At 42.5% G+C, this 27938-nt stretch overlaps 1 protein-coding gene across 1 annotated transcript; it reads left to right on the top strand.

The window, feature by feature from the left end:
* On the top strand, window positions 1–27938 carry LOC144722970 (uncharacterized). The gene is made up of 13 exons (XM_078601438.1): window positions 1–89; window positions 3302–3449; window positions 5206–5281; window positions 7245–7306; window positions 10973–11153; window positions 13373–13410; window positions 14128–14338; window positions 16710–16829; window positions 17916–17961; window positions 18637–18777; window positions 19378–19525; window positions 22271–22366; window positions 24093–27938. Exons 2-13 carry the CDS (start codon window positions 3303–3305, stop codon window positions 24204–24206), a joined length of 1380 nt encoding a protein of 459 aa, XP_078457564.1. The 5' UTR covers window positions 1–89; window position 3302; the 3' UTR covers window positions 24207–27938.

Here is a 27938-nt window from a genome sequence, read left to right as displayed (position 1 = left end):
CTCCTTCATATCGGCTTCATTAGAACGCGCGTTCGCGTTCGACTTCACTTTCCTGGTTTATCTCTCACGCAACGCTGCTCTTCTCGAGGGTAAGTTTTCAACCGGCATCGTATATTTATTTGTGTGTTGCCATCATCATCATCATCACCAGCCAGCCAGCCATGGGCATGCTTAATCCACTGCTGGATAGAGTGCATCCGACCACCAACCACCACCACCACCACCGCGCTAAACCAAATACCATTCTCGCGAGCGACGCTGCCACGCAACTAAGTCACTCACGCAGCCCCAGCATCAGCCACCACCACCGCTCTCTCTGGCTTCATCGTTCCATCTCCGTGCGCTCACTGCGTGTTGCTTCTGTGCCTGGTTGCCATGAGCGCGCCTCTTAAAGCCCACCGGACATAAACATTGCAACATCGTTGTTGTTGTTGTGTGTGTGTGTGTTCAGTTGTCCTTATCCCCCGCACCTCCGATTAGCACGGTTGGATACGTACGTTCGACCTCCATACATAATCACTTGTATTTGTGAAATAAGCATCTGTAGCGTTAAGGCTCATTGAACCATGCCTTATGGGATAATCCGGATTATGTATCTTAAAACAAAAGTTAGGGGGGGGGGGGTGCGTCTTATAATCCGGTGTGTGAGACCAGATTTTGTGTAACTTGATTGACACGAGGTTCAGGCTGCGTCTTCTAATCCGGGGAATCGAGGATTCACAAACCAGCATTGACGACGGGAGGATATAACCTTCAATTCCCGAACTCAGCGACTAACAAATAGAGGGTTTTGTGTTGTTTGTTATGCATTGTGTGTACTGTGTGTTTGTGTTTAAGTGTGATATTGTAGTGTTGTGGGGAGCGGTTAGCGCGCTGCGCTACGAACCCGGCGACCCAGTTTCGAATCCCACTTAAAGGCCAACACCGGTGACGATTATCTGAACCGGTCCTGGGTCTCCTCCCCTAGGTCGACTCAGCCTCAAATGAGTACCTGGTGCGGTGTGCACTGGGGAGACAAAGGCAGCCGGGCGTGGTGCTAGCCACCCATCCCATCTTGTGCAGTGTCGGCCTTCATAGGTGTTCGCTAACAGCACTTGCCCCAGCAATCTCTTAAGGCTATACGGGGGATCTTTGTCTTTTTCTTCTAGTGTATAAGGGTGACATCGTGTTTAAGCGCGATGTTATAGCGCTATAATATGGCCGAACCTTGTGTTGGGGTTACTGTGCCGTGTTTAATAATAGTTGGGTCTGCGCGTGTACAGTCCCAGCTCTTTAAATAAAACTTGGCCACGACACATATTGGCACGACTATTTGCTGGGCAGTGTTATTATTTTCCAGTGTGAGTTTTCTACTGAACTGACACACGAAGAGATCACCTTACGATTGAATACACAGCGTGTACGCGCCACAATTGCCCGGTTTGCCCGAGTAGAATTTCCATTGCTGTGCAACAGCGTCTAAATAAAACACGTAAAAGAGTGCGAGACGGGTATGAAGGCGTTTGCGTGTGTACGGTGATTACAGTACCGTGTGTTTATTTTAGCGAAGAGGCGTGGGGAGGAGAGGAAGGTCTTGAGTCTGGGACCTGAACAAGGGGCCAGGGATACAACAACACGGGTGGGGTGTGGGGAAACTTCCATCTTCAGGAGGCAACGGAGGAGAAGCCACACCTGTCAACCTTATTACAGACCAATTCAGACCTTATTGGTCACCCCGTGCCCATTATAATTCTCAACGTTCATCCCACAAAGTCCCATCACAAGGGGGAAGCACAAACAAATTGACAAAAAATGTTGTTTTGCCCGTATTGAAACGAATATACGCCGTATAGACCTCAAAACTACATTTCCCTGTACAAGAATACGGGGTAAACCGTATGGGTTCACTTCAGTGCCGGATTAAGTTAGTGTGGGGCCTGTAACATATGTTATAAAGGGGTCCTAAATAAAAAAAACACATACATATTAAACCACTAATTTGTCACTTGCATAGTAAAGTAATTGTATATTTTCATTTGCTATACAGCCAGATAATACGACAAATTGCTAACCTTAAATACCCAGTCGTTCATAAAAGTTGAAGGCAGTATAGTACTATAGTAATCGACCAAGTGCAGAATCACTGAACCTGAATTAATAGCTTGAAAGCGTTTAGCGCGGGGCCCTTGAAAGTGCGGGGCCCGTAGCATATGTAGCTACTTGTGCTACTAGGATAATCCGGCACTGGTTAACAGGTACAGAGAAGGGACCCCCCCCTCCCTCGCCACAAAGCAGACACACGTCGACAGCTTTTGGGCATTGTGCCTCTGTTACCGGGTCCAGGTCAGCATTCTAAACAATGTTACTTGCTGCCCAATTGCATTCCAGTTGCGCTCGTTGGCATCGCGTACCGCGAGGTGAAGAAATGTCCATTCGGAACTCTCACAGAAAGCTGTGTACCTACGCTGTCAGTTTAACGAGTAGGCTTTCGCGACCAATATTATTAATGAATAAAGGCGGGGTTTTTTTGTGGGCGAGTTCGTGTGAATATAAACGTGTCGATAAACCCACCACCACCCGACACAGCCAATTAGTAAGGTTTGTCACGTAAACAAAACGTGCCAATTCGTTACACGAACTCGCCCACAAAAAAAGAGAGTAACTAATTCTGGCTATCGCCTGACAAAGCTGGTTGTAATCACCAGCGAAACGTCGTACTCTAATTGTAAATGTTTTGGGTTTGCATGTTTTCCCCATGGTCGCGTGGATTTTTCTCCTGGTCCTCCGGTTTTCCCCTCCACATTTAGAATCAACGTGCGTTTCGCGTATTTCGGCGGATATAAATGTCCACGTGATAAGCCACTTCGTGGACATTATTTGTGGCCAGGTCGCTTCTGAAAAAGCGCTCAGCAAACCTTGCCCGGCAAAATAAAAAAAATCAGAGTAATAGTAACCTTTGAATATCACTATGAACACGTTATTCAAGGGTGTAATGTGAGACGTAATGAGAAACCATCGCTGACTTTGAACCTTACATCAACTTTTACAGTTAAAGTGGTGAGAACCCCACCCAATGCCATCCACCCAGCTACACTCCAGCCGAAAGTGTGTCGTGGGAGCATGCAACTGCTTTAACAAACATACAACACTGTGGGTTTTTTTTAACTCCACGATTCTAATAATCCTCTATTCAGCTCGGAGACATTCAAGTGGGTCCTCTAAGATTCGCTTTTCAAGTCGATGAATGCTGGTTGGGGTGTATTATTAACTTCACAATAACTGTGTGTGTGTGTGTGTGTTTCATGTGCTGATGGTTTGTTAGCATGGACAACCCGGACATGATGGAGTGTCCCATTTGTGGGCGATTGTTTAAGCACTGGGAAATACAATTCCACTGTTCCACTTGCCAGAACTTTTCATCTCCATCGCAGTGCAGCGATGATACGGAGTGGAAAGACCGCGAGAATGAGGTGAGTTTAAAACAATTGTGTTAGCTCATGAAAAAGTTGTACGAGTGAGAATTCAAACTGAGATTCTTTATCATCGTTAGCCATTGCCTATCCACTGCTGGATAAAGGCCTCCGAACGCCGTCTCTATCCCTTCATGGTCCTGTGTGGCTACAGTTGGATCTTCTCGACATGAACATTTACCATCACTCCACGGTGGTTGCCCTCTGTGGTGCATTCTCTCCGTTGGCTACCGTTCCATCACTTTTGCCCATGAGCCATACCCCTGGCTATGTGCATCATCTGAGGCGTACTTACTCCTCTGTGGGCCATATTACCACACATTTGGTGTTTGCCAACAGCACGAGCTGTTTGCCACTTGCAAAGGTCCTAATTGTAATGACAAGGACATGGTCTCACTTGGTGCGTGCACGTACAAGCAGAAACATGTTTACACAACATTAGTACACTGTTTGTGAATATATGAAAGGCCTGTGTTGAGTTTAACAAATAGGCTTTCGCAACCAATGTTATTCATTATTTTTCTTTTTTTGGGTCAGATCGCTGTGTGAGTAAAATCTGTGTCGTAAACCCTCCTCCACCCGACACTGCAAATTAATAAAGTTGTCACGTGATGAACAAACGTATCTATGGGACCTTTTTTCTAGTATCAAAATGATGAAAAAATAAAAAAAAATCCCTGTATCAATATGATGAAAAAATAAGAATTATTTTATCTTTTTTATACTGGTAAAAAAGTCCCATAGATATAACTGCTCAAGCCGAGATATTAAGCTTGATACTTGAATTATTTTTGTACTGTTCGCCTTTTTGTGTCCTCTGGCTTAACACTCATAAGACAAGGCCGTACAGAATTCTGCCTGGTGTAGGTCAATTAGTTTCAAAGACAATGCAAATATTATTAGAGCATGTTTCTTTTGATTGTTTCGACACAAGTATGTGTGGTTAATGCAGACGTGATGCCTTGTAATAGGTATCTATTTGGTGTTTCAAAATCTTAACATCTGTTTGATTGCCAGAAAGTGTAAAGCCTATTTCTTATTTTTTCATCATGAACAAGCGTACCGATGTATCACTGGCTTCACCCACGTGTTGGAGAACAAGTCACAACACATAGTAATAGGTTTTTACCCTTTCAACTGGTACAAAAACTGACACCTTTATACAAGGCATCATGTTTGCAATAACCACAACACAAGCAGTCAAAATGCAAACAAAAAGAAACAACTCTGATAATGATAATGATATGCACTGTCCTTGAAGTTGATTGGTCCACACCCGAGACAGCTTTTCTTAGAGCCTAGTCTCCATTTTTTTGAGTTGTACGCCTTTTGGCGTCATCTGGTCCAACACCAATGGAGACTAGGCTCTAAGAAAAGCTGTCTCGGGTGTGGACCAATCAACTTCAAGGACAGTGCATATCATTATCAGAGTTGTTTCTTTTTGTTTGCATTTTGACTGCTTGTGTTGCGGTTATTGCAAACATGATGCCTTGTATAAAGGTGTCAGTTTTTGTACCAGTTGAAAGGGTAAAAACCTATTACTATATGTTTGCCACTGGTAAAGGAGATGTCTCATAAAGTCACAACACTTTAACAATTGAGTACGGGCGTTCCGCTGGTAATTCCAGCCAGCATCATCAGACAGTTTTCAAATATCTCAAACTGCCCTCCAGTCTAGGGACTTTCAAATGCGTAATTAAAATAAAATGTCGTAATGTGACGCTCATGCTCCTCGAAACGATGTGCACATGTGCAGTCAAAGCAGGGTGCGACAAAGCGTCACGAAGATGAAAACGAAGGGATACGAAAACGTGTCTCTTTCGACGATCCAGGTATTGAAATTCCTTCGTGCTCTACGAAATAAACCGAGTTTCAAATAATATTATAGGGTAAATAACTTTTTTTCGATGTTATATAGAAATGTATATGTGAAGTAACTTTTGCCATTTTCTAAAACGGAATTGTGTCTCTTTAGCAGCTGCTTTTTGCCATCGTGTTTTTTATGTAATTAACGTGTTGGGTTTTTTTTCGTTTAGAAGTGTCCTGATTTTCACTGTGCTTGGATGTACTCCATCACGGGTCGATTCCTTTCACATAACACCCTAAACACATTCATTTGAGAAAATACAAAGGACATGTCAGTGTCTATCCTATTCACGAGCAGTCTACGGTATTTGTAAAGACGTATACACTTGTTTTGCATGCTATTGATTTTCTAAAACACTTTAACTATAATAAGTGGCACTTGTTTGTATAAAAATAAAACGCTCATTGTCAACGCCGTAGAGACACTGTGTTTTCTTGGAATGATAGCTCCCTATTGTATTTTCATTTTAACGAGTACACTTCTACATACTGTACAATATACACAACTGGGTGATGCTGTGTACAACATTGCGGTTTGAAGGTTACGAGTTTAAATCCAGATTTGGGGTCAATTTAACGCATTATTTATCTGGCGGTTAATAAAATGAACAACATTGGAGAGACAAATTCCAGCCATGTTAGTGTGGAATTTCTCCCACAACACTTCAAAGTAAGTAGAACATTTACAGTACTCGCAAATCACCTCAATGGGATGAAGCCACATTGCAGCATGTGCCCACCCCCTGCTGTGGAACTACTGCAGGTGATACTCACATGTGAAGCATAGCACCTGCACAGAGGGCAGTGCAGCAAATGCGACTGTTGTCCATAGTCAAGGTTTTTTGGGTTGGATCTCGTAAATGTGTCATTAACTCGACACAGCCAATTAGTAAGATTTGTCACGTAAACAAAACGTGATCATTAGTTAACACTTGGGTGTTGGAGAGTAAACCCACAAAATAAAAAATGTGAGTTCTACGTTTCGCTGGTGATTACAGCCAGTTTCATCAGGTGATATTCCAGAATTGTGATGAAGTCTTTCTGTTTCAGTCTTAAATAGAGCAAAGGTAATCTCGTTAATGTGAGCCTATCAGGTGCAAAGACCAGAGGGGAGTTAATTTAGTGATGTAAATTACGATAGATTACGTTAATCTGAGAATATGCAGTACCTATTAATGGTTGGGTTAGTCACAGTTAATCAACATTCCATTAATCAAAATACAGGGTGCTTCAAAGAAATGTTAACACTTATATGAGAATATCGTTTTTAATGGAAAATAACGGATACTACCCTGTAACATCATGATAATAGATGTATGTTAATAGCTTCAAAAATTCAGTCTCCACTTGTTCACCATCATTGTCAACACGTGCCTGGAATCTTCTCCAGGTGGTCTCCAGAGCTCGGAGACACATTTATTGTAGTTTCGTTGCAAATTCTCAGAAGTGTTAACATTCGTTCGAAGCACCCTGTATATCGATTGTTAAATACTCCTCCGTCGAAACGACCCCCCCCCCCCACCCTTCACCAACCCGCACTGACCTGTGGTGGTGAAGTATGCCCAAATAACCTCGACGATCCGCACGGCGTGGAGAGGCCATCACCCAACACTGGGTTGACGAAAGGGCTATACAGTAATTCTAGATTTGAAGCTTTCGTGACTGCAAGTATTCATATTCTTAGGTTTTTTTCGGAAGCTTGTGTTGCCTCCGAAACGTCGTGATTTTTATTTTATTTTCATTTTACTTTTATTAATTAATTTTTTTTACCTACGTGACTTTACCGAAAAAACCTAAGAATATGGCTATACAGTACTTTTATATTGCATCTGCACGTCGCAAAGACATTGCTGTGCAGATCATTTGTAAAGTAACAAAATGCATTTTTTTATATTCTTAAGACATTAATTATCAACAACGATTTTACAGAACGTGAAGATCACTTTGGCAAGATGGAATGGCACGCGGGGAGAGATGAAGGTGATAAGAAGGTAGGAACTTCACCCCAGCAGAGTTAACATCACCGACGATGACCACAACTATCGTTTAAACTCGCATCACGTGTTCATACAGTTGTGTTAATGGATGGGATTCAGCTCCATTGATGGAACCGCAAAGGGCTATTATATTCCATCTGCTCATTTATCTCGGGTCCAATGGAGGGATCTGCAAGTTATCGCTACATCATCCAAGGTGCGGATTAGCCAAGCTTGCAAGGTAAAAAGAAATGTCTTTACATGCGCGCGCTGCTTTAATTACGAGGGTCAGTGACTAGGCGCCCATGTGACCACGAAAACACTTCGGCAAGTGAACCGATTACTTTTTTTAAAAATCGATAAAAACAGACGGTGCATTCGATGTATCCATCCTGTTCTATATAGGTAAATAATACAATTTCACAGCCTAATCATTTGCATTGTCCATTTTTTTTTATCTGGGCCACCTCTTTCCCCTTGCCCCGATTACCCCAAACAATCGACAGTTGAATACTCATACAGAGGATGTAGCATCAGCGGGAGAGGTTCAATGTTTCACTGTCCACTCTCCGTCAGCAATGCTCTGTACGAAGTACAACAACTCATCATAGCCACGGTGGATTGTGTTGAACACAAATACATAAACAAACAGAGCGTCTGCCTCACCGTCACCGTCACTGCCACCATCATCATCAACCATCAATCCGCTGCTGGATGAAGGCCTCCTAAAGCAATCGCCATGTCTCATGGTCCCACGATACAAGAGTGCATCCAAGCACCTGCACATTTCGTTACATCATCTCTCTCCAGGGCTAGATCTCCTCTTGGGCATGATCCCTCACTTGGTTCACAATGTAAAAGTTACATTTGTAAAAATCATATTTCACTATGAGATCTCTTTTACCAGTGGCAAAATATAATGGTAGGTTTTTACCCTTTTAACTGGTACAAAACTGACACCTTTATTCAAGGCATCATGTTTGCAATGACCACAACACAAGTAGTCAATAAAGCAAACAAAAAGAAGCAACTCTGATAAGGATAATAATATGCACTGTCCTTGAAGTTGATTGGCCCACACCCGAGACGGCTTTCTTTAGAGCCTAGTCCCCATTGGTGTAGGGCCAGATGACACCAGAAGGCGTACAACTCAAAAACAGTGCAATATCAGAGTATTGAGAGTTCGGGGTAAACATTTACACTATGAGATCTCTTTTACCAGTGGCAAAATATAATGGTAGGTTTTTACCCTTTTAACTGGTACAAAACTGACACCTTTATTCAAGGCATCATGTTTGCAATGACCACAACACAAGTAGTCAATAAAGCAAACAAAAAGAAGCAACTCTGATAAGGATAATAATATGCACTGTCCTTGAAGTTGATTGGCCCACACCCGAGACGGCTTTCTTTAGAGCCTAGTCCCCATTGGTGTAGGGCCAGATGACACCAGAAGGCGTACAACTCAAAAACAGTGCAATATCAGAGTATTGAGAGTTCGGGGTAAACATTTACACTATGAGATCTCTTTTACCAGTGGCAAAATATAATGGTAGGTTTTTACCCTTTTAACTGGTACAAAACTGACACCTTTATTCAAGGCATCATGTTTGCAATGACCACAACACAAGTAGTCAATAAAGCAAACAAAAAGAAGCAACTCTGATAAGGATATTATTATTGAATAAAGGTGTCAGTTTTGTACCAGTTAAAAGGGTAAAAACCTACCATTAAATCATATTTCAGTCCAACAGCCTGTATGGAGACCTACTTGACCAAAATACGTATTATGGCAGCATTTATTTTAAGCTGCAAGACTCTTGGACTCTTGACTTTCTGAGTATCATCGACAGAGTTTGGCATATTAAACACAATTATTCAAGGTTAAGTGGATTGCTAGACAACAGCATTTGATCAAAATTAGAATTCGTAAAATTCATGACCAATATGATTAATATTTTGTTTCCACGCGAGAACTGAGTTTTGTTAACATCTGGTTATGCGTATAAAGTTGTCAAAAACGTACTTGCACTTCAACATTCCTCCAATTTGGTGAAAAACCAAATCGACTGCTATATTTGCCCACGTGACAACTTGATTTGTCTATGTCAGGTGGTGGAGGGCGATCGTTAAAAAAAACGACAGACCTACACAACGACCTCACCTAAAATAAACTAAGTACGAATCATAAGCTACAAAAAGCTGCTGAAAAACATTCTTCCATAAAGTACACAGACTGGTGGACTACAATAGTATTTCATATTTACGAGGTAATAGTGGAGGCACTTAAACCTTTGGCAGTGTGAGCAATGAATTTCAGGGATGTACCTGTTTTAATACATAGACTTGTCTGCTTATTTATTAATTTATTGCCCACAATCCACCACGACCGAGCATAATAATGAGTTTTATCAAATTCACCGTTTTCCTCTGAATATACCCCACAGTGTTGATGGAAATGCTCCTGCTTATTCTTTCGCATATATACAGTACATGGAAAGCCCCGTTGTCAATTCACATCCAGAATTATTTTACCAGGTTAGTGAAGGCAGGGGGAACAGAGCCATGGTAGCATAGATGTACAGTACAACAAGTTGCTTTTTTCTGCCCTGCCCGCTGCTGCCCACCACGTAACCCAGCATAAATTCTTCTTGGTTCTTTCGGTAAAGTCACGAAGAAGGGAAGTAATAAAATAATAAAAATAAAACATAATAAAATAATTCTCACGACGTTTCGGCCACAACACAAGCAGCCGTCCTCAGGTGAAGACCAGGTCTGTCGAGGACGGCTGCTTGTGTTGTGGCCGAAACGTCGTGAGAATTATTTTATTATGTTTTATTTTATTATTGTATTACTTCCCTTCTACGTGACTTTACCGAAAGAACCAAGAAGATGAATCCCTGCAGTCACGAAAGCTTTAAATCGAAATCCAGCATAAATTGTCACACAGGCTTCACACTCTGCTGATGAGACTCATCAAGGCGAAGCAGACGATTACCTGCTTCAACAAATGCTGCCGGAAAACACAAGGCCCATAGGCCGTTGGTCATTAACACAATTTTATTTTGACACGGTGAAAAATACGCTTGTTTTTTCCATTTATTGTCTCTGTAAAGGTGTGTGTGTGTATGTGAGAGTGTTGTTGTGGGGAGCGGTAGTGTAGTGGTTAGCGCGCTGCGCTATGAACCCGGCGACACGAGTTCGATTTCCGTTCACGGCCAACACCAGTGACGATTATCTGAACCGGTCCCGGGCCTCCTCTAGGTCGACTCAGCCTCAAATGAGTACCTGGTGCGGTGTGTAAACATTGCCACTAGGGAGACAAAGGCGGTCGAGCGTGGTGCTGGCCACCCACCCCCTCGTGTGCCGTTCCGGCCTTCATAGGTGCTCGCTAACAGCACTTGCCCCTACAGTCTGTTAAGGCTATATGGGGGATCTTTGTCTTTATCTTTGTTGTTTATCTGAACCAGTCTTGGACCTCTCTTAGGATGACGCTAGTTTCTGGCCACACCGTCCCCTTGTGTGCCATTCCGGCCTCCATGGGTGCTCGCTCATAGCACTCACGTTCCCCAACAGTCTGTGAAGGCTACATGTGGGAACCTTCGTCTTTCTTCTGAGGCTGGTGGTTGTGGTTGTGGTGGTGGTGGCCCTGATGTTAGCAATGTCCCTCCACTCTGGCAGGACCAAGCAGAGGGAGAGTTCGAGCCATGCCAGTCGTGTCCCGTGTGCTCCGACATGTTTCCGGATGATATCATCAATTTGCACGTCGATTACTGTTTGGAGAACAATGACGAAGCACAGCAACACGTGCCCAGGACTGACGTTCCCAATCTCGAGTCTTCACCCAATCAGCACTCTCAAGGTAATTCTTACCCTGCATGGACACGGCTGTAAAGATACACAAGCAGTGACTTTAGCTAAACACATATTTGCGTCAGGGATGAGTTTTTAATTAAAATGTTGAATATTTTTTTATTCTTGATTTAAAGCTTTCGTGACTGCAGGAATCCATACTATTTGGTTCTTTTGGTAAAGTCACGTAGGTAGAATAAAATAAAATAAAACAAATCACGATGTTTCGATTGCAACACAAGCAATCTTCATCAGGTGGGAAAACCCCAGCCTCACGCCCCCCCCCCTCTCTCTCTCCCCCCTTGCCCCTCCCCCCTTTCTTACCTATATAACCTCTTGCCACGGCAGCTCTCTCTCCCACTTCAGCAAATTTTCTTGCTGTGGTTTTCCCACCTGATGATGATTGCTTGTGTTGCAATCGAAACGTCGTGATTTGTTTTATTTTATTTTATTTCTAACTACGTGACTTTACCGAAAGAACCAAAGAGATGTTTTTCTTCTGATGTTTAGAGGACAATTTTGTATTTTGTGGATGTATTCAAATAATTTACTTGATTTATTAAGGTGACGTGTCTTCCACGTGATAAGCCACTTCGTTGAGCTGTCATTTGTGGCCAGGTCGTTTCTGAAAAAGAGCTACATAGCTCAGTGGGCCTTACCTGGTAAAAAAAAATGTTTTGAGTTTAAACTTATCCGATGCCACATTATGACACTTTTGGTCACAAAAGAGCAGGCGTGACATTGTGGGAGCAATATCACTTGTATGTGTGTATGCTGAACTTCTTTCGCACCGTACGTAGCCAACCGTGCTTATCGGAGGTGAATTCACATTTTCGGATGAGTCCAAAGGCAAAAAAAAATTTGATCATCAGAAGTTACATATAAATATCGACTTTATATTTAGACCTTGTGGTTTCATTTGGAGTTTGGGGACACATCACTCATTTCTATAACATAGCTGCAACACAGCATCGTGCATATCTGTCAACCCGTATGGTTTACGGCCGTTTCAATGCAACACATTTTTTTGTGTTTCTCCCTTGTGATGGGATGTTATAGGATAAAAGTTGAGATTTATAGGGGCACGGGGTGACCAATAAGGTCTGAATTTGTCTGTAATAAGCTAGGCACTAAGGTATGCTCGTGGCAATCAGGTCCCAGTTAAATGTATTTAAATGTATTTATTACATTAATCCTTGTTTCATCTGCACTCTCAGTTTTTTCCCATTTTAAGTCCGTATAACATCATGATATGTTTCACATTGTTATACAATGTATAGATAAATTACCGTAGATCTTATTGTACACATTGCTGTCCTTCCACCGCACCTCCGATTCGCACGGTTGGCTACGTGCAGTGCGAAAGAAGTTCAACAAACAAACATGGGCTTTTGTTTGCACGGATAGCAACACTGTGCTGCGACCTTGGCAACCTGATGTTGACTACCTGGTCACACCTAAAGTCCGTGGCGAGTCGTATCCAAATTATCCTGTCCCTCCCCTAGGTCGACTCAGCCATAAACGAGTATTCGGCGTGTTAAAAATCAAGGGTGGACATTAATAATGTTGCCCACAACGCTCACTCGTATGCCATGCCCGGCGGGCCTTAATGGGTGCTTGCTTCAAGCGCTTCTCCCGAAAGTACTCGGAGAAGCTACATGAGGGATCTCTGTGTATTTAAAGTTCAAGTTCATTTATTAGGTATAGCCCTGTGAGCCATTCGGCTCTTGAATCGGGTGCAACCGCAACAAACAAAAAACAAAAACATGAACAAAAAAACATCTGAAAGTGAATATGTGACCGAGTGCAAACAGAAAATCCAAGAAAAGACAGCAAAATATTGCATAAAAAACCACCGTACACCAATGCCGTGTGCAAAAATCCCAGTGGGATGCAAGTCAAACAACCAACAACAACCACAAGACAACTTAGATTAATGCCATCAGTCTAACTCTGTACTACAACAAACAAACATGGCTAAACCAATATACTTTTCGAAATCACCAAAATAAAGCCATGAAACCAATGAAACAGTGCTCATAGGAACTGTGCAACTGTTTTCCCACAATGCAGTTGGATGACTGTAGCGTAGGCAGACAAGTAGGACAACCATCGTGGGTAGCGACAACCCCGTGAGCTCACGTCGGTACGCTTCCACGAGGTCAAGTCTAAACATTTTGTATACAAGTCAGTTGTTTTCTGCCTTGTGTTTTGTGATTGAATGCTCAGATGAATCGATGGAACGTCCTGAGGACGAGACCGATGATGTAAGTGAAACTGTGCTTTCTGTATTATAATTATAACAGTACAATGTTGAAATTGCATTATCCTTTGGTTAGTTATTTCAGAACCTACTGAGGTACAATAGCTGTTTTTTAATGAACAGCTGTGCACGTAATTAAAATTACTTTTTAATTTAGAATTTTGTGATTTCATTGATGTTGATGATATTGTTGGTGAGGATGATGGCGGTGTTACTGATGATGATGGCGGTGTTGGTGATGATTATGATGGGGGTGATTATGGTGGTGTTGGTGGTGATGATAGTGGTATTGTTGGTGATGATGGCAGTGTTGCTGGTGATGATGGTGGTGCTGGCGATGATGGCGGTGTTGGTGGTGACAATGGAGCGAACACCGGTAACAATTATCTAAACCGGTCCTGGGCCTCCTCAAGGTCGACTCAGCCTCAAATTAGTACCTGGTAAAATGTATAAACATCGCCAACGGGAAGACAAAGGCAGCCGGGCGTGGTGTTGGCCACCCATCCCCTTGTGCACCGTTCTGGCCTTCATAGGTGCTCGTGAACAGCACTTGCCCCAACAGCCTGTTTAGGCTATATGGGGATCTTTGTATTTTGATGGTGCTGGTGGTCATATTGACAGTGACGGTGGTCGTGAGGGTTTTAATAGTGGTCGTAACAATTAAATTGGTTTTGATGATGACAAAGATGATGACGATGATCATGATGAATGTGTTCTCCAGCATTCCGAAGATAAAGAAGAACAGGACACAAAATCAGAGGACACAGAAGAAAAGCACCTGGAGGAGGCTGCATCGGAACAAGTGAAGGGGCAGGATGAGGATGGAGAGGGGATACCCTGTCCTCTGTGCCAATACCGCTTCCCAGAAGATGTTCTACAAGATCATGCCGAAATGTGTGGGGAGCACGCAGATGTCATCTCCCGGTTCATCAGTAAGCCCCCACATTATGCACTCTATCATATCAGCATTCCACACCTACAGTGTCACTCACCACTCTGTCTCCTTACACAGAGATCATGAGGGGCACCAAGAGGAAGTCCTCTCTTCAAATGGTGGCCTAGTGTAAGTTTAGACCTTGGAGAACAAAGACGGTCACCGCATCGTGCATGTTCAGACCAGTTCAGGGGCCGTCTGGAATGCTCTTTCTTCCGATATTAGGAAGCCTCTGGAGTTATTGAAAACTCATGTCTATAGAGCTGTTTTTTTGTGTTTAGTATGCTGTCCTTCCCCCGCACCTCCGATTAGCGTGTTTCTTTACGTACGGTGCAAAATAAGTTCGATATACAATTGTGCAACAGCTGAGGGATCAGGTAGAAGGTAGCAAGTGATCTTGAGGAATGGAAGCATCGGTGGGATTGGTCCCCATGACTTCGAGACATTGACCAAAGTTGACGTCCTCTTGGATGCATTTCTATCACTTGGCTGCAAACTCCGTGGTTATAAACAAAACTAAACTATTTTTATTTCACCAGGTAAGGCCCACTGAGCTATATAGCTTTTTTTCAGAAGCAACCTGGCCACAAATGATAGCTCAACGAAGTGGCTTATCGTGTCGAAATGTATAGCAGCAAAATAGTATGAAAGTATGTTTCTAAATGTGGAGTGAAAAACCGGAGGACCCAGGGAAAAGTCCACGCTAACTTCAAATATACAGGAGTCAGAGTCGGGATCGAACCCACGACCTCCTGCATCCCAGGAGAGGGAGTTAACATCTAGACACGGTGGCCATCGTGGCAAGATGTTGAGAATAATTGTTATATACCGACTGGGAAGGAATCGTTTTTTAAACTTAAGAGATGCAATGTTAGGTGGAGCATGATGGTCAAAGGAATGTATTTCTCTCCCAAACGTTGTCCCTTTTAAACACAATAATAATTCAATCTTTATTTGAGGCTTTCGTGACTGCAGGAATCCATAATCTTTGGTTCTTTCGGTAAAGTCACGTAGGTATAAAATAAAATAAATCACGACTTTTAAAACAGTCTGCCTCAGCAGCAGACTATGCTTTCCCACCTGATGATGGACGCTTGTGTTGTGCCCGAAACGTCGTGATTTATGTTATTTTATAGCTACGTGACTTTAACAATAAGAATTGACAATGGACTTTTGCGTTCATGATACAGTAAAAATAAACATCCTGATTTGCTGGACTTGCCCTTTCGGCAGACTGATGCTGGCGAAGTAATGGACGTATTCAATGCAGAATCCCGCCGCGCTTTGGGCTTTTGGCTCAAGGGTCAGAACGCGTGTCCACGGGGTCAGTGAGCGCGCCCACTCGCCGCCTTACTCCCCTGTGTAGGGTCCGGTGTTTTATTCCGAAGCTCCACGTTCAAGTTTTTTTCACTCCATCTCCAAACGCGTCACTGGCATTGCTCCGATCCCTGTGTGTCTCTTGCCTCTTTCACTCTGTCCTTGTGTCAATTGATTTCCTTTTGTACCCCTCTTGTCTGCTTCTCGGAGGGCATCGACACACCTCAGCGGTGAGTCTAATGCGGCACTGAACGTTGGTCGGCACCCAAAATAACAAGATGAGACTTTTTTTTCTTCAAATTCGGTAAACAAAAAAAACCTGAATATTTCAAGAGCCACCTAATGCGATGTGAGCACAAAGACGGTGGGGTCCTTGATAGATGACGTCACGAAGCAGCCCTGAAAGAGCAGCACACGGGTCCGGAGCCGCAGGTAGCCGTTCAAATACTTTTTTTTATATTTGCTGGTTTATTCCAGGATGTTTCTGTTACGCGTCGTCGCTTTAAGATGTTCTGTGTTCATATTTTGTTTGTTGCGGTTGCACCCGACTTAAAAGCTGCATGGCTCACAGGGCTATACCAAATAAATGAAAACTTGAAGCCTCGCACAGACCAACACACAAGAACTACGCACAACTCAGTTTGATCTGCGCTTTCAATGTTGATTTTAAGCTTTCGTGACTGCAGGAATCAATACTCTTTGGTTCTTTCGGTAAAGTCATGCATGTATAAATAAAATAAACCAAATCACGACGTTTTGATCGCAACACAAGCGGTCGTCATCAGGCAATTATATTTTATTTATAACTACATGACTTTACCGAAAGAACCAAAGAGTATGCTTTCAATGTTAAATGTGCTTTGGATAGTTACGTGGTGTTCTATTTTCTTCCGCATTTTTAGTTTGTTACATTTTGCAGCTGGTCAAACCTGTCAGCCTTCCCCCTTATTTGTCCGGCGAGCTGGGGTATCATAGTGTTCACAATAATGTGTTGTCGTCCGTTGCTGTGAAAGATAACGTTGGATTAAACGGAACTTATTTTTGTGTTTCAGATTCGGAGCCCTATAATTGTCCCATTTGCAATGAAGCTTTCCCCATCCCGCAACTCCTTGAGCATGCACAAGTCTGCGATGGATGGAGGAACAAAGAAGAGGGCAAGGCCAAGTCCAAAGGTAGCGTTTTGTTTTTAAAATATCCCCCGTTGCGAATCTGTCATTCGTATACCAGCTGAGTTGAGCTTGCAGTATTTCCGTAGAGCACCTTGTGTGTCGGTATTTACTATTTAACAGAATAAATTGCAGACCCCCTGGCTCAAAGAAGGATTAAGTAAAGTTCATCTCGGTTGTGTTCCTAAATCAGTGGGTCAAAACTTCCACAATTGTATGGTTAGAGGTCAGTCTCTCCATCGAGTTTCCCAATCTCCATTCCTCATGGCTTATCACTGCACGCCATTCCAAGTTTACCACGTTAAAGTACAAACTACGCACTACACGTGCCTAACGATGGCTAAGCACTGAATCGCATTGCATGGAGAGCACACCTTCTTTTGAAACGGCGATGTCCACGTTCATTTTTAAATGGGGTCTCTCTCCCTTAAATGACTTTGTACGTGAAGAACGGTAAACATGAAAATGCCCGCCGTGGTGGATCACACGGACTGGGATTTGGGATACCCTTGGATAACAACGATTTGACCTCCCTTTAAAAAAAAATGAAGTGTAATTCACTTCATTGACCTGACGGGAGTTTGGGCTGAAGTTGACCCCTGATCAGGATATGAACTTCACGACCTTCCGATTGTGAGTCGAGCCCTCGTGCGAAGAGCACCGCTCGGAAGGAAACACGATTGTAGAGTACATTGCGCTCCTTTCATACCGTACGCAGCCAACGGTGCTGATCGGAGGTGTGGGAAATTAAGAGTGCGTGCGGGGTGGCCTAGCTGTCGAGAGTGCGTGGGTTGCAACTCCACCAGGGCCCGTGGCCCCCACGGACAGATGCCGGTGCCAGGCTATAAAAGAGTGGGGCAATTGGACAGGGGGGGGTGGCGGGCATTTCATTCCTTGCACCAGGGCCCGTGGCAACCACGGCTCTGCCGCTTTATGTGCGATTGCGAGCACAGTCACGGGGGATCTTCTAATTGCTGTGAGTTCATCTCTTGGACATCTGTGAGAAAAGGAATGTATAGTGCATTGAATTCCTCCAGTATAAATACATATTCTGTTTCTGAACTGATCTGTAGTGTTTTCTATTTGTTGCAGTTGATGAGGAAGAGGAAAAAATCAACAGCCAACGTATACTTGACAGGTATCTTTTTCTCTCGATGTTAGCACAAACTTTTTACAAATAACAATCCGTGTGATATATTAGTCTCAGAAATGTGTCTGCTGAAACAGGTTTCAGCCCAACACTCTCAACCAGACTCATCCTGGTCTCTTGAGTTCTCGCCACGTAATATAAATGAACTCGACTTGACGCTCAGGTAACTTGTATCAACTCCCAGTATAGGGATGCCACAAGTGAATATGCGCATGTAATGTTCATATTTAAGGGCTTGTCTCTTGGATTTTTCCTCACTTGATACAGTAAATTTAGCTGTGACGGTCCCACCTGATGACGGAAACTTGTGTTGCCTCCGAAACGTCGTGATTTAATATTTTATTGGCATTATTATTTTATTTTTCTTATTTATTTTTACCTACGTGATTTTACCCAAAAAACCTAAGAGTATGAATCCTTGCAGTCACGAAAGCTTCAAATCTAGATTTAATGTTCAGAACATCGTCAAGTGACATAATTCCAGGTATGAAATTAAGGATCCTGTATCGGGTTACTTTGGTGAATGCTTAATACATTATATAGCGAGGAAATGTTTCATGACTTGTCAAGCTCAATATAGAGACGTTTTGAGGTTTGTATTTTTTGCGGATGTCTACTTTTCGGCGTTGGTAACACTGAGTTGCGGTTCATTTCTCTCATCAGATTACTACAAAATTGCGTTGACGGCGGTGAAGGTGACACAGAGGGTGCCGTGGCTACAAGAGACAATTCTACGGAGTCATCGCTAATTAAAATTTTTACAACAATCAGCAACCTTCTAGGCAAGGACAGCAATTGGACAAAGTGAGCCATAGCGCACACAAGAACACAATAAACAAGAGACAACTCTTTGGCAGTGTGGTTTGAGTGTCCCAAAAATAGTGCATCGTGTTGAGTTTTATGTTTATTAGGGCTAGTGCTGGAGCATGCGGCCCATAATCCTGCACTAGATACGAAGATTGTTGCATCAAAGAAATGTTCAGCTCATGCAATCTAGGCCCGCAGCACTGTTGTTCAAGTGCCCAACTCACAATCACAACGGTGCTGAGTTAAAATCGTCGTCGGAGGGCATTCCAGTGAATCGTTTTACTGAGGCCGACAAAATGAGTTAGCACTGAAGGAAGTCAACAACGTTATTGTGTTGTAGAGAGAATGCCCTTTGCCACAGTAATGTGGAATTTTCACAACCGGTTTAGGGCCATCGGTCAAGATGAACACCACTCAAACCTCGTGTAAACACAGCGATAACTTATTTGACCTTTTTATGATATGCAGTAGAATGTTTTGCCTTTAGAGGAACATATTTAAATATTATTCAGTAGCCTCAAAGCCATCTTAAACAATGGTCTCAGACTGTAAAAATATAACCCAACTTGTAACCCTAACCCTCTTCCATACCTGCAGCGAAATGGAAGAAATGTGGAAGCAATGTGATGGAAGCCCCTTCAAGTTTATTGACAAGATCATGAAACTAAACAATTCCAGTAAAGGCGTGAGTAGCATCGGTCCAAACAGCCTTTTTTTTGAAATAGTCAAGTTCGTCATGAGAAAAGTAAGTCTTTTTTTTTATCAAACTATTGTTTATCTCGATTATTGAATAACCATGTACCTGTTTTTCCTATCACTTCAAAGTCTTATCACTCCACACAATCGTTGTGCATGCTGGCAGGTTATGTTGGTCAAATAACAGAATGTTTATCCTATCTGACTACAGTGTACTATGTAGCCGCGCCTGAGTGAGTGACTAACATGAATTTTAATTTGCTATGAGGGTTACAACGTGAACCGCTGGTACAGTACTAAAAAATGTCAGGTCTGTAGTTCAAACGTCATCAATATATTTGTTTTATTTTGGACCTCTCAAATTTAAGGAGCAAGATTATTGAACTTTTTACATTTTAACCCAAGGCCCATGAAGGTCAGCATTTGTATGTTTCCAATTATAGCAAAAGTAACAAAACATCAAGATATAAAATGTAAACACAAGCATCACTGATTTTCAGCCCTTACAAATTAGGAGATAAATACTGTATATTGAACTCATTTTTTTTACTTAGCCATGCAGATGTTTGTATCTGGAGATTTCCAATGTGCCAAACATTTACTTAACTATTGACTTTTTTGAAGCATGCCATACTAAAGCTGATAGAACGTGAGCAAAATCTGTTTTCAGTGACCGGCATTATAGACAGTTGTGTCGAAAAACAAGTTCCAGTGGTGTGTTAAAATACCATTACGATGTTTGCGCGTCAAAATATAAAGTAACATTTGAAAAGATGAATATAAAATATATCCATTTCAAGCAATTTTGATTTGAAGCTTCCGTGACTGCAGTAATCCATACTTTTTGGTTCTTTCGGTAAAGTCACGTAGAGTAGAAAAATAAAATCAAACAAATCACGACGTTTCGGGCGCAACACAAGCGTCCGTCATCAGGTGGGACAACCACAGCAAGAACAAATTGCTGAAGTGGGAGAGATAGCTGCCGTGGCAAGAGGTTATATAGGTAAGAAAGGGGGGAGGAGCAAGGGGGGAGAGAGAGAGGGGGTGTGTGGGGTAGGGGGAGGGGGGCGCTCGGGGGAGAGAGGATGTGAGGCCGGGGGGGGGGGGGGAAGTGGGCGGGGCTGGAAGTGGGAGGCTGGGAAAGATGTGGATGCGGGGAGAAATTAACTCGGCAACATAGGCTAGTACCCGGCTGATAAGATGGAAACAACCAGGGGCGGTTTCTTCATTAGGGCGATTGGGCGACGCACCACCAATGTCATTCAACCACAGAGTCACGCTAGCCGTCACTGTGCCTCTGGATATAGTCCAATCAGCGTCATGCTACGTTCTGTGGAGTACCGCCTCTTTTTGGGCGATTTCACTCCGGCTGAGAATCGCCCAGAGGGGTCCTATAGACTTACATTCAAAGATGTTTTTTTTCGAACGGGGGGCGCTGCAATGCATTCTCTATGGCTTCCGGGAGGGCTCGCACTAACGTGCTTACGTCATCATACGTAAGCACGTTTCATCCAACAATATAATTTGTCGCCACCTAGTGGAATCTTTAATAAAATAAACTTGAGTGGATTGTATTAATAGTGAGTATAGAAACAAACAAGATGTATTGTAAGAGTCACTTTATTTTTCATTAATATTAAAGAAGTGAAGTTGCCTTTACATGCTTAAGCTGTTAATTTATCCTTTGCATGGGTGGACCTTATCCTTATAAATCATCCAGACATTTGCCCCCCCTGAGAGATTTTGCAGGAGCCGCCACTGGAAACAACCATAAACAGTTAAGGTTTTACTTGCTTAATAATATACTTCCAATGATTGCTCAATTTGTATCTATCTTCTCGGTTGAAGTTATGTCTATGTTTCTATATCTGGATGGCTTAATGAACAAACCTTTGATAAGCCATCCAGATATATAAACATATGCATAACTTCAACCGAGAAGATGGATACAAATTGAGCAATCATTGGAAGGATGTTATTAACCAGGTAAAACCTTAACTGTTTATGATTTTTTCCATCATATCTGCCGGGTACTACCCTATTTTTAAATCCTTTATATTAAGTTCACTTGCTTGCTTGCTTGCGCGCTTTCGACCGTGCAAATCTTTCGGTCGTTTTTTAACCCACTTCCCGTGATCCAATCGAGCTGACATTTTGCACACATACTCGTTGTGCGTGACAATTTATTTTCGTGAAAATTTTTTTGCTAAATTTTCCACTTTTTAGGGAAAAAAAAATGTCATATTTAATTTAAAATACCAATGTGATAAGAATGAAACTCTTACTCAAGAAAAACAGAAATGAATAATAAAATTAAACCAATGCCACGCATATAAAGGATTTATAGTGAAAAATTTTGTTTTTACGGGTTAATTTTTTCCGAGTTAATTTCTCCCCGCATCCACATCTTTCCCAGCCTCCCACTTCCAGTCCCGCCCACTTCCCCCCCCCTCACGTCCTCTCTCCCCCTAGCGCTCACGCAGCGCCCCTCTACCCCACACACCCCCTCTCTCTCTCCCCCCTTGCTCCTCCCCCCTTTCTTACCTATATAACCTCTTGCCACGGCAGCTCTCTCGCCCACTTCAGCAATTTATTCTTGCTGTGGTTGTCCCACCTGATGACGGACGCTTGTGTTTTGCGCCCGAAACGTCGTGATTTGTCTTATTTTATTTCAAGCAATTGCCGATCATTAACGTTCAACCCGAAAATATTTACACGAAGCAATAAAAGTGTTTTACATAATTTTTCCTATATGAACAACGTTTTTTTATACGAACGACACTTTGTTTTACAGATACAAAACCAGGATGAGCGTCAAACAGTTGTTGTGTATTGCAAAGGACTCTTCATCAAGCAATTATTGCCATGGGTTGAGTCGATCGGGGGATGGGTAAGCCTCAACTCGTCTGTACTGTGGAAGTCACTTCAGCTGTGCACTTTTAAATCATCCACATTGAAAACTAATTTCTTTAGAACTGCTTTTTGTGTTTAGTTTGTTGTCCTTTCTCCCGCACCTTCGATGAGTACGGTTGGCTACGTAATGAAAAACATGTGTTTAGATTCATATTCTTGGGTTTTTTCGGTAAAGTCACGTAGGTAAAAAATGTTAAATTTAAATTAATTAAAGTAAAATAAAAATAAAATAAAAATCACGACGTTTCGGAGGCAAAACAAGCATCCGTCTTCAGGTGGAACCGTCACAGCACGCGGTTCCACCTGAAGACGGAAGCTTGTGTTGTCTCCAAAACGTCGTGATTTTTATTTTATTTTTATTTGACTTTTATTAATTTTTATTTTTTTACCTACGTGACTTTACCGAAAAAACCCAAGAATATGAATCCTTGCAGTGACGAAAGCTTCAAATCTAGAATGTGTTTAGATTATTTGGCTGCTATGGATTTCCACGAGATGGGCTGCCTCGTTGGGCTATAGTTTTTGGCCGGATCTCTTCTGAAGAGGAAGCTAATAGCTCAGTGGGCTTTGCCTGGTAAAATTAAAAGCATGTTTTTTGTCATTTGCTTACCTTTCCTATACTTTGCTCCTCCTATCGTAGTTTTTGTACTGTTTGTCAGAGGTGGGACAAAGTCATTGTTATGCAAGTCCAAGTCGAGTCGCAAGTCATCAAATTCATGACTCGAGTCTGACTCGAGTCCAAGTCACATGACTCGAGTCCACACCTCTGCTGTTTGTTGTTGTCATGTTCTGACTTGGCCACTGGACATCTGTAAAAAAAAGAGCTTAATAGCTCGTCGGATTTCTCCAGTATAAATAAAGATTCAGATTCTGATGTTGGTTTAAATACACATGACCAACAGCAATTTGAATAATTTATAAAGTCAAAGTGTATCAAATTGCCATGGGTCTGTGCTCATCTCCATTGGCACTCTTGCAAATCGAGCTGTCGTGGTCTCTCTGCGTTATCACGTGGTTGGACAAAATGAACTTGATTGGCAGCTCTGAGCCAGTTATAAGAAATTCCACATTTGTACGTTTGGGAGCCCGTTCGTCAAAAGGGCTGTCAACTGTTGACTCTCCACAGTGGTACTGATGTTATACACTTCCAAGCGATGAGTTGAACCATAATACAACTTTCCAATCGTGAGTTGAGCCCACAGAGCCACCCAAGGCTGCATACAAACTACTCCCTGTTTGAGCAAGGCTCGGTGTGTTTATATCTGAAGCGTGCCTGTATCAGAAGTTTCCCTTCGCCTGATGATGCTGGTTGTAATTATTGGCGAAACGTCGTACTCAGATTAAAAATGTTGTGGATTTGCTCTCCAACACACCGGTGTGCTGCACTAGTGACGAATTGGCACGTTCTGTTTACGTGACAACCCTTACTAATTGGCTGTGTCGGGTGGTGGCGGGTTTAACGACACATTTATATTTCCGCGATCTAAAAAAAAACGACATTATGTAAGGGATGCACTGCACTTTTATAAGATGTGCTAATAACCAGCTTCAACTGTTGAGGATAATCGCCAGAACACACTGTGTGCAACCAGTGCTACTGACACCACCACGCCTTGCCATTGCTTCCACCATTGGTTCATTAAATTGGTGATCGATCGTTTCAGGATTTGCCCTCACGTCAATGCAAACGTCGTGTTTTGCAGAAAGCCTTGCTGCTGTGGCTGATCTTCCTGGTGGCCATTTGCGGAGTGGTGTATTTGGCCTACCTGTCCTACACCAAGTTCAGGGAGTGGCGCCAGGCACGGAACAAGTCTTGAAGTTGCAGCCTACGACGACATGATTATTTCAATCGGACATCCTTTATCGAAGCTGCCCGTTTACAGTCACTGGAGGACACTCTGTTCAACTGTCCAAACACACCTTTAAAAAGAAAAATACCTGAAATATCTTTGGTAACTATTTCTCGGTGTTAAGATTGTTGTATTTCTCGATGCCAAAAAACCGAACCATACATATCACAGCGAGCACAAACACGGCCATTTAAATACGCGATCTCGTACAGTTACCTTGTTATTGACTACTATATTTACCCAAGAATGTCAGTGTGTAACGCGCGTGACGTCACTCCACGCCAGCCCCCCTCATTAATAATCATGAACAGGTGACGTCCTCGATATTGGACCCGCCCGCCATTAATAATAATTAGCGGGTGACGTCACTCCACATGGGGGGTGAGGCGTCTCCTCCCCCCTCCTCAGCGTCAACTTACAACCCTCACTACAAAGGCAGAACCCTCATATCACGCGATCTCCGTGACGTTATTGAGACATCAAAGTAAAAAAGGACGTCATGATGAACAAGGGATTATAACCTTTAAATCAGGCATGTCTAAAGTCCAGCCCGCGGGCCAATCACGGCCCGCGGTCAGATTTCATACGGCCCGCAGCTTCGGTCTTATGATGTGTTATTTATGGCTCGCTAGCTCTGTCAGAATAAATACATCATAAAACTTTAAAGATGTAATTCCTCCTTCCGCCACACGGTGGCAGCACCATTCTAATGCTCTCTGGCCCTGCATCCGTGACGCGAACTAGGCCTCAGCAAGGTAAGGTAAAAGTTAAAAGGTAAAAACAACGAGCCTACCTTTACCCTTCCTTTTACCTTACCATAATACAATCACTCTACCCTACCTTTTACCCTTTAGCAGGCAAGGTAAAAGGTAAAAAGCAACGAGCTTACCTTTTACCCTTTAGCAGGCAAGGTAAAAGGTAAAAAGCAACGAGCTTACCTTTAGCCTACCTTTTACCCTTACCCCATACAAATTACCCGATTACAGGGTAATTACTAGGGAACTACTACACATAAACAAGGTTTATAACGGTAAATACTAGGTAGAGCGCTTTAATCATATAGAATACTCTCGATGATTCCAATTTTACACGCTTTCTTTTAACTCACTCTGTTGTTGTCGTTAATGTTGTTGTATCCTCAAATCTTGAAACTCAATTGTTACCCACTTCCTAATGTGGTATCGACTGCAAACTTGGTATACTTAGGTCATACTGACGACAATACTATATTCTATCATAAAAAATCTAAATATTTTTTTACATTATTTTTTATATGTTATGTTTCGGCTTGGGTCTAATTGTCCACGCTCAACTGACGTTGGCTGTAAATCCCCACGGCCCCTTACGCTGTAAAAGCTTCAGGGCCACTTCCTGGAGTCGTGAAGTTCTGTAATTACTCGTACATTTCATAAAAGCGTGTTTTTAATCAAGTTTGTTTTAATATTACTTTTTAAATGTAGGCCACGGACTGCGCGATGGAGCTTTTAGCGGTAAACAAGGTACCGTATTTACCGGGTAATACTTTGCGCTATCTTTACCCTACCGGGTAATTCTTCCGAGCTACCTTTACCCTACCCTTTACCTTACCCCTTGGCATGTCGACATCTTTACCGTTTACCTTTACCCTTTTACCCGGTAAAAAGGGTAAATTACCTTACCTTTCCGAGTCCTACCGCGAACCATTCTCGAATCATTTCTGCCATGCCGACTGCAAAAAAAATGAGAAAAGTTGACAGTGAGGGCCGCCGCTTTCAGGAGCGGTGGGAATTACAATACTTCTTCACTGGAAATCGAGGAAAATGTGTTTGTCTAATTTGTAAAGAGACGGATGCCTTGTTTAAGCATTTCAACGTAAAGAGACACTACGAGACTAAACATGCTACAACATACGACAAGCTAACAGGGAGTGACCGCGCTGAAAAAGTTAAGCAACTCCAAGCTGCTCTGGCATCGCAACAGCGATTCTTCACGCGGGCCTGTGAGTCAAAGGAAACATCACTAAAGCCAACTATGAAGTGGCCATGTTAATAGCTAAACATAGCAAATCTTTTACTGAAGGTGCGTTTATCAAAGACTGTGTCATGAAAATGGTGGAGAACATTTTCCCCGAGAAGAAGCAAGAATTAATGAATGTTTTCCTGGCACGCAACACTGTGGCACGGAGAGTTGAGGACATATTGTCAGATATTCAGAGACGACTGGGGGACAGGGGAGTGGCTTTTGATTAGTTTTCATTAGCCTGCGATGAAAGCACCAATGCATCTGACACTGCACAACTACTTATTTTTTTAAGAGGAGTTGATGAAAACATGAACCTGACAGAGGAGCTGCTTGACCTCAAAAGCCTTAAAGGGCAAACCAGAGGAACAGATGTATTCGTTTCAGTTTGTGAAGCTGTTGATGATATGAAACTACCATGGAGTAAAGTTTCTGGGATCATTACCGATGGTGCGCCTGCCATGGCTGGTGAGCGAAGTGGATTGTCCACACTGATCTGCAATAAAGTCAGCGAAGAAGCAGGCAATGCTATTAAACTTCACTGTATCATTCACCAGCAGGCTCTCTGCGCCAAACATCTCAAATTTGACGATGTTATGAACCCAGTGGCAAAGGCAATCAATTCTATTCGCTCTAAAGCTCTATACCACCGACAGTTTCAGCAGTTCTTGCGTGACATCCAGGCTGAATACGGTGACGTAATATATCGCAACGATGTGAGGTGGCTAAGTTGGGGGTCCGCACTGCAGCGATTTTTCTCTCTCAAAGAGGAAATTGGACATTTTTTGGGTGAGAAGGGACAACCAATGGAAGAACTGTCCGATCCTGTATGGCTGGCAAATCTGGATTTTTTTTTGGTTGACATAACGAAGCATCTGAATGCGCTGAATGGATGCAATGGATATTACGTCGCGGTCTGCTTTTCGCTTGCAAGTTTCAGATTTACTGAAATACACCCGTCAATTGGACGGGCAAAAGGCTCGTAAATGATAACAAAAAAAGGTTGAGAAACGCAGAGCTCAATGAAATGTCAGTGTCGTGCCTGTGAGCCAAGTTCACATCACTGAACATATAAAATTTTGACTTAAAACTTTCGTGACTGCAGGAATTCATATTCTTGGTTCTGTCGGTAAAGTCACGTAAATAGAAAAAAAAATAGGGATTTTTTTTTCTTCTATTTGCTCCGATTTTTCCCTCCCCGTTTATAAACATGCGTTTAGAGTATTTGGCTACGATAAAGTTGCACGTGATAGGCCACTTCGTTGAGCCATCATTTGTGGTCAGGTCGCTTCTGAAAAAGAGCTATACAACTCAGTGGCCCTTATCTGGTAAAATTAAAAAAATCTTTCTCGCCATGCTCGTTATGAATGTTTTCATATCTGTAAATGTATTCACATTTTCTTCTTTGAAATGTATTTACATGTTCACATTGATCTCATTCATATGTAACTCCCTTAACCAAATCACATTTAGCTTATCTAATTCATTAATAGTTTAACTCGTTTAACATTTAATTCATTAAACTCATACTCATTCAACTAAAAGAGTTGGAGCCGCCCCTATGGAAAATAAATCTGCCAGACGGGAGGTGATGGCGTGGCATTTACGAAAATAAGAAATTAAACATTTTGTACATGATATTGAACCAATCGAGAACTACCGTAATTGTTTTTGGTTTCAATTAAAGTTTTCCTGATATGC

The sequence above is a fragment of the Lampetra planeri genome, chromosome 16 (genome assembly GCF_965212315.1).
Source record: "Lampetra planeri chromosome 16, kcLamPlan1.2.h2, whole genome shotgun sequence".
Classification (NCBI taxonomy): domain Eukaryota; kingdom Metazoa; phylum Chordata; class Hyperoartia; order Petromyzontiformes; family Petromyzontidae; genus Lampetra; species Lampetra planeri.
The sequence above is the reverse complement of the archived record's forward strand: the minus strand, read 5'-3'. Positions and strand labels throughout refer to the sequence as shown.